This window comes from Saimiri boliviensis, chromosome 4 (genome assembly GCF_048565385.1).
Source record: "Saimiri boliviensis isolate mSaiBol1 chromosome 4, mSaiBol1.pri, whole genome shotgun sequence".
Taxonomy (NCBI): domain Eukaryota; kingdom Metazoa; phylum Chordata; class Mammalia; order Primates; family Cebidae; genus Saimiri; species Saimiri boliviensis.
Window position 1 is genome coordinate 103842635 of NC_133452.1, and position 13510 is coordinate 103856144.

The 13510-nt window shown below is 51.1% G+C and overlaps 1 protein-coding gene across 11 annotated transcripts in view; it reads right to left on the reverse strand.

Moving 5' to 3' along the window:
• Positions 1–148: 148 nt before the first annotated feature.
• KIF6 (kinesin family member 6) overlaps positions 149–13510 on the reverse strand; it is a 381890-nt gene continuing 368528 nt past the window's right edge. For 7 of the 11 annotated variants that reach the window (XM_074398001.1, XM_010334116.3, XM_074398002.1 and 4 more), the window contains 3 exons: positions 11544–11594; positions 10815–10910; positions 8460–8939 (listed from right to left, as the gene is read on the reverse strand). In XM_074398001.1, the coding sequence (XP_074254102.1) occupies positions 8726–8939; positions 10815–10910; positions 11544–11594 (361 nt within the window). In that variant the 3' untranslated portion in view covers positions 8460–8725. Of the gene's footprint in view, positions 1895–3276; positions 8940–10814; positions 10911–11543; positions 13143–13510 lie in introns of those variants that run through there. The other 4 variants (XM_003923246.3, XM_074397999.1, XM_074398000.1 and 1 more) reach the window with 4 other exon arrangements.

Sequence of the window (13510 nt, forward strand, 5' to 3'; positions counted from 1 at the left end):
AAGTCAGAGTGACACAAGCCTGAGAAACACATCTGGGTTCTGGCTCGTCCACTCACGGACTGTTTACTGGCTGTCCACTCATGAACTGAGACTGTTTACGGAACAGCAACTCTGTGCCTGAGACACAGCAATGAGCAAGACAAGCCCCTGTTGCATTGGAGCTCTTAGTATTATGAGGGGTTGCCTATTTTGTATTACAAAAATAGGCAAGTTTGGAAGAATAAAATGTCAGATAGTGATGGAGAAAAAATGGTAATGGGATAGGGGATAAATAGGGGGTGACTCGAGACGGAGTGGTCAGGGGAAGCCCTCTGAAGAGGGGACATTTGTCACTAACTAGCACAGAATAGCAAGCTGACTCTCCTCTTCACTCTAGTCTCCTTTATTTTTTGAGAGGGAGTTTTGTTATTCTTGCCCAGAATGCAGTGCAATGGTGTGATCTCAGCTCACTGCAGCCTCTACCTCCCAGGTTCAACCATTCTCCTGCCTCAGCCTTCCGAGTAGCTAGGATTACAGGCATGTGCCACCATGCCAAGCTAATTTTGTATTTTTAATAGAAATGGGGTTTCTTCATTTTGGTCAGGTCAGTCTCCAACTCCTGACCTCAGGTGATCCATCTGCCTCAGCCTCCCAAAGTGCTGGGATTACAAGTGTGAGCCACCACATCCAGCCGCTCTAGTCTTTTAATTACATAAACTAGAGGTGTGTATTAGAGGAGCTTGATGAGCCTGCCTAGCTTAGAATTGTAATGGTTTTATCTTCTCCTGCATGATCCTTTTACCCAGTCCTAAAAAAGGAAAAAGAAAATCAAGCCCGTTATACTATATTACCTCTCTGCTCCCCATCCAGGGTCACTAGGTCCTATATTTATAGGACAGAGATACAGGAGCAGTGGACAAGCACTTTTATTCAGCTAGTTCCATTTTCAGGTGCCACCCCTGCTCATCTCCGCTGCTTCTCCCTGGCTGCAACTGGGTTGGAACCCCCTGACCCAGGAGGCAGTTCTTCAAGAAACTCCTTGAGGACTGCCCACCTTCCCTGGGCTCTGTCATGGAGAGGGCCAGGGGAGACAAGACCCCCAGGCAGCGACATTTTTCCTTGTGGAAGCGGGAAGTGTCTACCTAAATCCTGCAAGGCCCCAAGTGGTGGGGTGAAGGCTGCAAGGCCCAAGGTACCCACGGTGCCCTCTCTCGAGCTCTCAGCAGAGCCCTTAGGAACTGCCCGCTGTTCTCCGGGTGCTATGATGTCCTTAGACTCTGCAGGGCAGGTGGCTCCCTGGAGACACAGCTGTTCAGGCACTGCCTCCAGGTCATCCTGGCCAAGAGACTGATGGTGGAAGATGTGGTCTGGGAGATCAGGATTGGCCTTCAAGATGCCCTATATTTTGCTGCCTTGTCTGTGCCTCGGATATCCTGCCTGGGCCTGTCACGGTCATTTCTGGGCTTTCAAACCAGAGCATGGGCCAAGGGAGAGGGCTGGCAATCACTAAAAATAACCGATTATTATTCCCCCCCCCCACCACCTTCTACCAGTGTGAGCTTCCCTGACATCATATTATGACAGGGCTATTTTACATTCTCAAAAGTTTATAATGACCTACATGTAACATCACTACAACAGTGAGCTGAAGCCCTCACCTTGCCCATAGCACTCTGGCATTGCCCGGCCCTGCCAGCAGCTACAGCAACCACAGGAAGGATGTCATGGTCAGCCTCAGCCCTCCTGGACAGTATCCTTAAAGAAACACAGCCCACTCCATGGGAATCCAAGTCACTAGTTGCTCCCAGCAGCTCACAGACCACTTCTGAAGCCAGAGCAAGTGAGGTGTTGCCTTCATCTGTACTTCATTCGTGCATGGCTGGATACTTCCTGGAAATTCAATTGCTTCCCAAACCTGAAAGGGAGACATGGTGCTTTGGGTTAGGCTGTGCATGCTGACTCTGACTTTTCCCAGGATTGAATGGGGATGAAGGGAGGTCACCAGCCACTCCCCCTGGATCTTGGGCACTGCATCGGTGTCTTGCTTCCCAGGAGCTGCATTTACACCCCAGCCTCTGGAGGAAGAGGCACCTTCGCCCTTTGTAGAATTTCCTCTCTGAGCTGGGACTGATGCCTGTTTTCCTACCCCATGGTTTTCTTTTTTCTTTTTTTTGCCTTTTTCTTTTTCTTTTCTTTTCTTTTTTTTTTTTTTGAGATGGAGTCTCCATCTGTTGCCCAGGCTGGAGTGCAGTGGCACAATCTCGGCTCATTGCAACTTCTACCTCTTGGGTTCAAGTGATTCTCCTGTGTCAGCCTCCCAAGTATCTAGAATTACAGGCACCTGCCACCATGCCTGGCTAATTTTTGTATTTTTAGCAGAGATGGGGTTTCACCATGTTGGCCAGGCTGGTCTCAAACTCCTGAGCTCAATTGATCCAACCACCTTGGCCTCCCAAAGTGCTGGGATAACATCACCATACCCAGCCAACCCTACATCCTACCTAATCCTCGGAGAGATTTTCTCCTTGCTTTTTGCTCCGGATATTAATGAGACTTCAGGATGGCTCCTCCTGACCACATGGCCCCCATCCTGTCACCTCCTGTGGCTGGGCATAAAGAAGGTTCTCTGGATTGAGAACCAGGGACCATGAGTTTTAGCCAGGACAGTCCCCAAATCACGGTGACTTTGGACAAGTCACGTCAATTCTCTGGGTCTCGCATTTCTCCTTGCTAGAGCAGATGGGATACCTAGAAAAAGAAAGGCGGCTGCTTGATTCGCAAAGTGCTGTCCATGGACCAGCAGTGCTGGTATTTCCAGAAAGGTTAAGAAACGCAGAGTCTAAGGCATGTTCCACCATGGACTTACTGGATCAGAATCTGTATTTTGACAAAACCTGTCAATTCATTAGCACGTTAAAGTATAAGAAGAACTGGTAAGACTGATATGCAGTTATTTTGCTTAAAGTTTGGCTAATTTAATAAGAGCAAGAGAGAATTTCTGAGACTCTTGGGTGAAGTAATGCAATGTTTAAAAAAATTACAGTGGACAGAGAGACTGAGGGGTGAGGCTGGTCAGGGAACAGGTGAGCAGGCAGCTGCAGCCATCCAGGTGTGGCCATGGGAACCTGGTAGTGGGAGAACAGTGTGGGCTTGGTTGGCTTGATATTGTGGAGGAAGATGACATCATTCTTGATGACATACTGAATGTCGAGTTCGTGCAAAGAGATTGGAAATAATTCAAGGCTGTGAGCCCTTGGTCCTTCAGTTCTAATTCTGTATGCAAGACCGCTGGCTGGCTTTTTTTTTTTTTTTTTTTTTTTTTTTTTTTTTAATGGAGTTTTCCTCTGTCTCCCAGGCTGCAGTGCAGTGGTGAGATCTCAGCTCACTGCTCTTCCACCTTCCGGGTTCAAGTGAGTCTCCTGCCTCATCCTCTAGAGTAGCTGGGATTATAGGAGTTCGCCACCATGCCTGGCTAATTTTTGTATTTTCTTTTTAGTAGAGATGGCGTTTCACCATGTTGGCCAGGCTGGTCTTGGAACTCCTGATCTCAAGTGATTGGCCCACCTTGGCCTCCCTAAGTACTGGGATTACAGGCATGAGCCACGATGCCCAGCGGACCTTGCTGTTTAATTAAGCAAATATGGTCCTTATTTTTAAAACATTCTGACCTGTCTGAATTGAATCTTAGAACAGGAAGTAGGAAGACAAGGTACACCAGAGCCTATGATGGAGTCCAGTCACTCTGGACTCGTGGTTCTCAGCTCTGCTACACAGTGGGAATCCCTGGACACTCTAGAAATCCTGGTGCCCAGACCACAGCCTAGAACCATTAAGTCAGGATCGCTGAGGTGGGTCCAGGTGATTCTCATGTACGGTCAGGTCTGAAACTTGCTGCTTCTGTCTCTCTAGTACAAGAACCCACAGGGCAAGAGCTGGGGGCCTGTGGGCATGTGGCTACTGATGAGCTCTGGGGTCTGAAGTTTCTGCTGCATTGCTGACATGCAGCCTGGGCCAGGATTGTGAATGCTGCTGGTGGTGAAGAGCACAGAGTCTCAGCCATCTCCCACTCAGGATGGTCTCTGAGCCCCTCACATACTTGCATGCAGTAATGATGGGGGTGGGTGGGGTGGGGCCTAGGAAGAAATGCTCCAGAGTAGGGCTGAGAGAACGCTTTGCTCCAAGACATAGCTCCTCACACGCACAGACCTCAACACAAAAGGCACCATTTCCAGCTCATTCACTTATGGCCCCAGTTAAGTGATGAAGCTCTGTCTCTACTGGGATTTTGATTACTGTGGGCTCCCAGAATGGAAGGCATGGTACAAATACACCATTAAAAAAAATCACCCCTCATGGTGTTGGGCCAGCTCTCACCACAGAGGCCCCTTCCCTGCTAATAACCCCTTGGTGCCTGGGCATGGATGAGGGGCTTTAATGGATGTTATCTGGGAAGGATCAAGCCTGGGCAAGGGTGGAGCTTGTACATGACAAACAGTGAGAGGGAGGCTCGGGGAGGTGACCTGCCCAGCGTCGCACAGAACTGAGATGGCCTTGGAATTCTGGCCTTTTCCCTCCCAGTTCGGGGGTCTCTCTCTTTCCCTGGGAGGGTTTCTGAACACAGAAGAGAGCTGGGGGGTTTCTCCAAGTGGGGCTGGAGGGGCTGGGAGAGGCAGGACCTCTTCCTAACACCTGTTGGAGAAGACAGACTCATGGCTATGAAGGTCACACCAAGGTTCCTTTCCGGATGGAAATACTTCCAAACTCAGGGATTAAGCAAGATTAAAAACAAAAAGGCCCTCTAGAAAGGGGTTAACTTTATTTCTACAGACGTAAAAACTGTCCTTGGCAGTTGGAAACGGCAGCGTTGACTCCATGGATGACTGATGCCCCTTACGGGGGTTATATACCTGTTCACACGTGCCTCTGGCAGGGATTTAAACGTTCCACGCTGTTCCACAAACCCTAAATCAAGTAGATTCATCCTGGCCCCTGGTGAAGTCTAAGAGGTGGCGAGGCTTATGTTAAATTGCCCTCTCTGGGCTCCGGCTCCCGAGCCGACAGCCACAAATTCCCCTTAATGAGCACTCCTGAAGAAGCCAAGGCAACGCTGTGCGCGAAATTAAGATTCGAGAGCCCAGGCAGGGAGAGGGAGGTGTTTGCTTTGGCTGAGAAGGTGCCTGGGCCCCAGCCTGCGTGTTTGCCTGGGTGGCCTGATAAGTGTGTGGCATATTAAGTGCTGCGTGGTGGGACCAGAACCATCTGCTGTATGTCCTGAGAGGTCACACCTGCTGGTCCTTTTGGACCCGGCGGCAGAGGGACCCCGAGTCAACCTGTCTTTGGCTTCCTTTGTGGCCCCGTGGTCACTGAAAAGCCAGTGAATATTCTTCCTTTCAGAACAAAAATGGAGCCATGGAAATTTCGTTTGCTTTGATGAATTACTTCCAGGCTACTGTTTGTTTGGAGAGTGAAGCTCCCCAGCTGCAGGGCGGTTAGAGGCTGCGGTCACTCTCCTCCTGTCAATGCTGCTTCCTGTTCCTGAGGCTGGGAGAACTCCTGACGGCAGAGTGGGCATATCTTGGTCGTTGCAGCTTTTCAAGACAGTTTGGGCCAGTGGGGAGACAGTGGAAAACCTAGGTTACACTGGCTCTGCCATTTATCAGTTGTGTAACCTTGGGCAAGTGATTCCACCTCTGTGTGCCTCAGTTTCCCCACCTGTCACCAGGGGGATCATAATCTTGGCTCTGCATGCCTTACAGGAGTACTAAGAGCATCAAAGGAACTAATAGAAGTGAAAACATTTATAACTAGTAATTTGCCATATGTATTTTAATAAAAGTGCCCTTTTATTAAAATAAACAAGTGCCCTTCAATCCAGCTCTCTGAACTGCCTGGGACGGTGTTAGCAGGAGCACGCCACTCTGACAGGGAACAGGACTTCTGCCTCTTCTGTTCGGAGAGAGTTGGATGATCACAGCTCTCTTATATGCACGAAAGCTTAGTGAACGGAACTTAAAGATATTGCTTGCTTGTAGGTTTTTGAGGGGAGGAATGATGGTTGGTTTCTATGGATTTGTTACGGGGAAAGGGATAGCCCAGCTCCAAAGGGTATCCCGCTTATCTAAGCCCTCCTCCATTTACGCCCCAGCACCTTCCTCCCTACCTTCTCAGGGAAGTTTTTCCTGCAGCTCTGCCCCCCTCTCCCACCGCAGCATCAATTTCCCTCTGTCTGTATGTTTCAGCACGTGAGCATGTCTTAACAGGACCCCTGTGGAACACACAAAGCATCCCTTGGGCTCCTGCTTCCCTTAGCTCCAGCCCCAGTTCTCTGCCCATGTCACAGCTCAAGCCCCTGGAGGAGCTGTGTCTGCTCACTGCCTCAGCTTCTTTCCCTTCCATCCTCTTCCCAGCCACTCTGTCCCCTGCCTAAATGGCGCTTGTCCATGGCCACCCTGGCATGCAAAATGGCCAGCGGTCAGCATTCCATGCTGCTACACAGCCTGTCAGCAGCACTGGACTCTACTGGCCTGTCCCTCCTGGGAGCTTGTGCTTCTCCAGCTTGTGCCTGGGGTCATACCCACTCATCCGCTGTTCCTTCTCGAGCCCTGGCGGTGGCTTCTTCGCATCTCAGCTTCCTCTCTCTGTCTGAAACGGCTGGAGAGCCCCAGGGGGCTGTTCTCAGCAACTGGAATACCCCCATCTCTGCTTTTCAGAGGACCTTGCACTCCGTCCTGTGGCTTCAGACACCATCCAGACATGACGACTTGCATATTTGTTTTTCTAGCTCAGACTTTCTCTCTGAGTTCCACTCACGCTCAGCTGTCCACTCAGCACCTCCTCTTGGATGTCAGATGGGGCAGCCAGAACTCTCCATCCCTCCAACTCTCTGCCTCTGACAGACGGGCTGCCCTTCCTTTCTCATTTCAGTAAATGGCGCTGCCATTCTCTTAGCTGCTCAAATCAAAAGCCCGGGCGGTGCGCCGACTCCTCTTCCTCTTGCATCTCACATTCAGTCTGCTGCTGAGTCCAAGCCACTCTCACCCCTTGCTGGCACTTTCATGGCAGCCTGGTAACTGGTCTGCTCTTGGCTTCTACACTCTACACTACGTATGACAGACAAAGTGAGCTTTTAAAAGCATCAATCACATCGTATCACTGCATGGTTAAAATTCTTCAGTGGGTTTTCACCACACCCAGAATAAAATCCAAATCTCGTCCCCTTATGCATAAGGCTGGCGTGTCCTGGCCTTTGTGCCCTTGCTTCCTGCCCTCCAGCCACTCTGGCCCCCTTCCCACCCCGTGGCCAAAGCTCCTTCCCCTTCAGGCTTTTTGCTTTCTGCTCTGTCTGCTAGGACTGTGCATTCCCAGAACGTGGTGTGGCTGCTCTGTTCTCACGATGCAGCTGTCAGTTTAAAGTTCTTTTCTCCAGAGAGGCCTCCCCACCTACTCAACTAAAAACTGTCTTCCCAGTTACTGTCTACATTACATAGTTTAGCTATTTCATAGCACTGATTAGCCCCTCACATAATCTTATTCGTTGATGTGTTCATTGTCTCCTTCCTCTCCCCGGAATGTCAGTTTCTCACGTGCTGGGCTACGCCTTGTTCTCTGCTGCAGCCCCAGTACCGATAGTCGTGCCTGGCCTAAGAAGGCACCCGACACATACAGTGTTTGCTTACTGATCAGCTGTCTGTTTCTGTTCAGTGCCTGATACATTTCATCAGAGTATTTGGGGCATAGACGGGGCTTAGGTGATCACCAAATCCGGTTTTCTTGTTTAGACAAGGAACTAAGATGAGCGAGAGTCAGGCTATCACAGCAGCGCGGGGCTGTCGCCAGCTTAAGAAAGGACCTGACAGTGGCACTGAGGCTGCCCGTCCTGGTGGGGGAGAGAGGGCAGCGAGAGGCTGGCGGCCTGGTGAAGCGAGGACAGCAGGACCAAGGACGGCTCTCAGTGGCAGCACTCCGTCCATGCACAAGCATCTTTCTGCCCAAACAGCATACAGCTGGTGGAGAAGCTGAGTGCAGGCCCCACGGGGCAGGCATCAGTCGTTATACATACATCCAGTCTGCTGGACCATACCATCATGGAGGGGCGCCTTTCTGGCAATGCGAAGGCAACGTTAAACCTGCCTAATAGCCTTTGGGTTATCAGGAGGAGGCTAAGACAAAACACAGGCCTGCGTAAGGTGACCTGGGGCTTGTCCTGTGGTGTGTAGGGGATGGAAGGCAGAAGGAGAAATGGCCCATCCACAGCAGATGGGAGACGGGCAGCTGCCAAGAGGATGGGCGGGGGTGGGGGCAGTGATGAGGGCGGGAAGGGCCTTCTTCTCTTCCTACTGTCTGACACACCACACATACCTCCTCTGTGATTATTATGGCGTCTTCAGGTCTGGGCCTTCAAGTGGTGTTTATACTCATAGCTCTTGGGTAAGAACACACTCTGACAGGGAAGTGAGACTTTAAGCTAGGGGTTCAGCAAGTTACCCAACCATCACTCAGCCCCTTCCTGTTTGTAGAAGGCTGAGCAGAAGAGACAGCTGGCTTTGGGGACAGAGAACAAAGGAGCTGAAGATCTGGAAGAGAGAGAAAGAGAGTGAGCGCGAGCTCTGCCGAGAGGGGCAGAAACACCTGGGCCGCCCACCCCCTTGGGCCTGTCTTGGTGTTTCTGATGCTGGCCCCTGGGCCTTTCTCAAGAAGGAGTCAGAGGCCGGGCACATGTCAGCGACTGGTAGCCAGTACTGTGGCTTCAGGAACGTTCAGAAAACTCCCTGCTTCCTTCCACCTCACTGTGTGCTCCCCACAAGTGTTGGTGACCTGCGGCCCTGGAGGAGCCACCAAAGGAGGTACACTTACATTTCCTTTGCAGAATGCTCTGTCTGGCCTTGATGAAGGCCAGGATGTCCGAGTCTGTCTGGCTGTCTCCGGTGAGAGGGATGGACGACACTGGCCTCTCAGGTATGCTGGGAGCAACCACATGTCACATTTTACTACACCTTACAACTGGACTCAGCTCTTACCTTTCCAAAACGCTTTCCGATTTCTGGTGACTGATCTCACCCAGAAAGCTGCATGACACAGCTGGGCTGCTTCTCACTCACTCCTGCCTTCTCTGTGTGGCAGCCACAATAAGCCTCTTGTCATGCAAATTGGGTCAGGTCACTGCCTGAGAGGGTGTGGTGGTGTCCTCACCCAGATCTCATCTTGAATTATAGCTCCCATAATTTCCACGTGTTGTGGGAGGGACCTGGTGGGAGGTAATTACATCATGGAGACAGTTTCCCCCATACTGTTTTGGTGGTTGAATAAGTCTCACGAGATCTGATGGTTTCCTAAGAGGTTTCCCCTTTCACTTGGCTTTCATTCTCTCTTGCCTGCCGCCATGTAAGATGTGCCTTTCGCCATGATTGTGAGGCCTCCCCAGCCACATGAACTGTGAGTCAATTAAACCTCTTTTTCTTTATAAATTACCAGTCTTGGGTATCAGGCTGGCAATTTATCAGCAGTGTGAAAACAGACTAATACAGACTCTTTAGTGGCTTTTCGTCACTCATGGAATAAAGCTCAGATTCTGTCCCGTGACCCACCAGGCTGCGTGTGATATGACCCTGGGTCAGTAGCCCCAGCTGCCCCCTCCTCTTTCAGTGACTTGCATTTACCAAGTCACTTCCAGCCTCGGGGCCTTTGCTCTGATGCTTCTTCTCCCTGGACTGCCCTCCCCGCCAACCATCACCTGGTGGCTGTGCTTTCTCTCACTGCCTTCTCCATCCCCTCACCACCACCCCTCCTGTCCTCCCATCCCTGATTTACCCAAACCAGCACCCCCTTGACCTGGGGCCCATCAACTTCTGCACCCAGCTTAGATGTCATATCCTTCACAGTCTCCTCAGAGCACCCAGCACCCCCATTCCCTATGTGGCTTAGTTACTTGCTCTCAAGGCAGAGATTACTATTCTCCTGTCTCTCCTTAAAAACAGAACCATATTTAGCTAAGTTGCCACAACTAAAAAGACTACTTTTCCCAGCCTCCTTTGCTGTGATGTGTGGTCAGGTGACCAGGTGCTGGCCAATGAGATTTGTAAGCAGAAATGTTGCGTTGGAATCTCCTTAGAAAAGGAGGGCTGTCTGTGCCCTCCCATCCCCTTTTCAATTCAGCTTCTTCATATAGCATTCCCCTTCAGCAAACTCAGAGCACCACAACTGCCTGGCCTTGCCAGCCTTCCATCCATCCTCACCCCTGTGCCTCTGCACAGCAGGAGGCAGTAGCCACTTCCTTACAAGGCAGTGAGGACGGCATGTGACAAGGGACTGGCCATTCCCACAGGTAGTTTTGGGTGCTGGCTTTCCAACTGCAGCCAGCTGGAAGCACTAAAGCAAGAGTCCAGGCAAGCAAGGCAGTGGCTGTGCTGGTGAAGGAGGCTGAGCAGCCATTCTAGTCGGAGGATACAAACACCCATGTGCTGATCAATTCTGCTAAGTCCTGGAAGAAAATGCTGCTGGGCCTTGAGGTCAGGCTTGTCAGCTTCATGTTCTGCTCTGTGGTAGGGCTGCCCTGGGCTGGCTCCTTCCCTTTCTGGCTGCCAGGTACATCTATTCACGAGGAGATATGAAGCAACTCTGTCCACACAAGGCCCTGGTGACTGTGGGAGAAAACCTCCCAGCTTTGATGGCCTGTGTGAGAGATTCCACGGGATTTCCAGGGGACTGGGGCAGAGACCAGACCTGGGCTCTGTCTGCGTGGCTACTGGACAAGGGGCTTCTTTGGAAAGTAGACTGGAGGTGGAGGCCCACTCTGCCCACTGCAGGGGCTGTCACAGGTGTAACAGAAGGCCACAGACCTGTCTTCCAAGGGGGTGCTGGTGCTGGTGCTGGTCTGTTTCTGGCTGGGTGGACTGGGGCAAGGTGAGGGCAGGATTTTCCTGGCATTCACATCACTGCAAAACACAAACCAACAGAAGTAAAAGGAATGGGGGCAGGTTTACAGAAGAGAAATTCAGGGTTTATATCTAGGAGCTGTTATGGACTGAATGTGTTCTCTCAAAATCCATGCATTGACACCTAATCTCCAATGTGATGGCACTGGGCAGTGGGGCCTTTGGGAGGTAATTAGATTTAGATGAGGTCCTGAGGATGGGACCCCCGTACTGGGATTAGTGTCCTTATAGGTTTAAGAAGAAGATGAGAAACTATAGTCCATTTTCTCTCTCTCTCTCTCTCTCTCTCTCTCTCTCTCTCTCTCCTCTCTCTCTCTGCCATGTGAGCACACAGCACAGCAAGAAGGAGGTGCCTGCAAGCAAGAAAGGAAGCCCTCAGCAAGAACTGAATCTGCTGTGTTAAGGTCTGGAGCTTTGTGTCCCTAAAAGTTCATGTGTTGAACCTAATCTCCAATGTAATGGTAGTGGTAGAGGTGGAGCCTTTGGGAGGTGATGAGGTCATGAGGACCGAACTCCCATGAAGGGGATTACAGTCCTTATAAAAGAGACATTGGAGAGCTCCCTTGCCCCTTCCACCATGTGAGGATGCATTGAGAAGACAGCTGTCTATGAACGAGGAAGGGGGGTCCTCACCAGGCAGCGAATCTGCCAGCGCCTTGACCTTGGACTTCCCGGCCTCCAGAACTGAAAAATAAACGTTTGTCATTTGAGCCACTCAAAATACTACAGCATTTTGTTACAGCAGACTGAGTAGGCTAAGACAAGAGCTAAGAATCCTGTCGGATGGTTTACACAGTAATTTTCATTGTTAGAGCATGCATGTGTTGGCTTTAGAAGCTGAACAACAAACAGTGGTCACAACTGTCATCGATAGACATGCCAGGCTCCATGAAAGTGTTCTGCAAACATCATGCCAATTAGTCCTCTCAATGACTTAAGAGGCGGATGTCATCATCTCCATCTTATAGGTGAGAAAACTGAAGCTTAGAGAGGTTGAAGAAATTCTAAGAGTTATCCAGCTGGTAAGTGGCAGAATCTGGAGCTATTCCGGACTCTCCGATGCTTCAGAACCTGTGCTCTCAGCCACAGTCCTTTCTAACTGGGCTTGACTCTGTGGGATTTTGGGAAAAACATACTGGCCTACCCCTGAACATGCTGCCTGCCACTGGGTGCCACTCGTACTCCCTGAGTGAGGAGTCAGATCCGACAGCTCACCAGATGCAGCTGTGCCCGCTCACCTAGGCTGCTGACATGTGTGCCTTGCCTCAGATTCCTGGCCAAGTGCAGTGGAACCCAGAAGTCTCTCTTGGGAGGTGAAGAGGCACATGGACATGGCTGGTGGGAGGCCAGGGTACTCCACATGCCTGTGGTGACAAGGTCTCTACTCTAAGCTGTAAGTGCTGAGTGCTGTAAGGAGATCTTCCTTGTTTCCTGCCTGGAGGCAATATCAGAACTGGAAGAGGCCTAAGAAGTCGCCTGGTTACCTCCCTCTTTTTTTTTTTTTTTTCCAGACAGAGTTTCACTCTTGTTGCTCAGGCTGGAGTGCAATGGTGCGATCTGGGCTCACTGCAACCTCTGCCTCGCAGGTTCAAGCGATTCTCCTGCCTCAGCCTCCTGAGTAGCTGGGATTACAGGCATGCGCCGCCACACCTGGCTAATTTTTTAGTTTTAGTAGAGCCAGGGTTTCTCCATGTTGGCCAAGCTACTCTGCCCAGCTTGGCCTCCTAAAGTGCTGGAATTACAGGCATAATTCCCATGCCCGGCCTCAACCCTCCTTTTACACTCAGGGGACTCCTGGGCTGAGAGGCAGGCTAGGGTTAGAGACAGATGAGCTGGCTCCACCAAGTCTGCATCTGCTGTCCAAGGCACTCCACCCAACGCACAACTGCATGTCTCACCCATGAGTATAGCCCCTTCCCCGGCTCTAGCCTCCACCTTCCCATCTCAGCCAATGGCAGGGCTTCTTCCATGAGTCATGACGGTGGTCAAACAAACAGGAAAAGACATCAGAGTCTGGGGTAGCCCCCCTCAACTCCCAATGTCCATTTCCTAGCAGTGGAGAGACTCTCCTCGAGGTGTCCTCCACAGTGGGAGAGCAGAGATCTCTGTGCTGGGTCTGGTGAGGACTGCTGTAGGACCAGAGGTAGCCACAAGGTGGCAGGGTCTGCACACTTTTCTTTGGAGAGCAGTGACCAATTCTCAAGGCTCCTGCTGAGTGGCTCCTGGTGCAGCCTGGAGAAGGGAAGGAGAGAGGGCTTTCCATTCTGCAAATAGTTTCCTTACAACCAGTCAAGGTCAGTTTAGAAGCTGTAGCAAGTTTGCAAGACCAAGTTACTGGCACAAAAATGGCTCATTCCTCAATGGCTTCCCAGTGAAGCCTTGGCTCAGGTTCCAGGTATAGTTCACAGGTGCCAAACCGTTGAAAGTTGGGAGAGGTTGGAAGAGGATGGGAGAGGTGGATGGGGCAGGGTAGAAGGGCGCAATCACACCGTAGCTGATGGGGGCATCCAGTACCCTTTGCGGCGGCCTGGCTGCCCTGCCTGTCCCCTCAACAGCTCATGCAGGAGGACAGTGCAATGGAAGGCTGGGGGCTCCCAAGG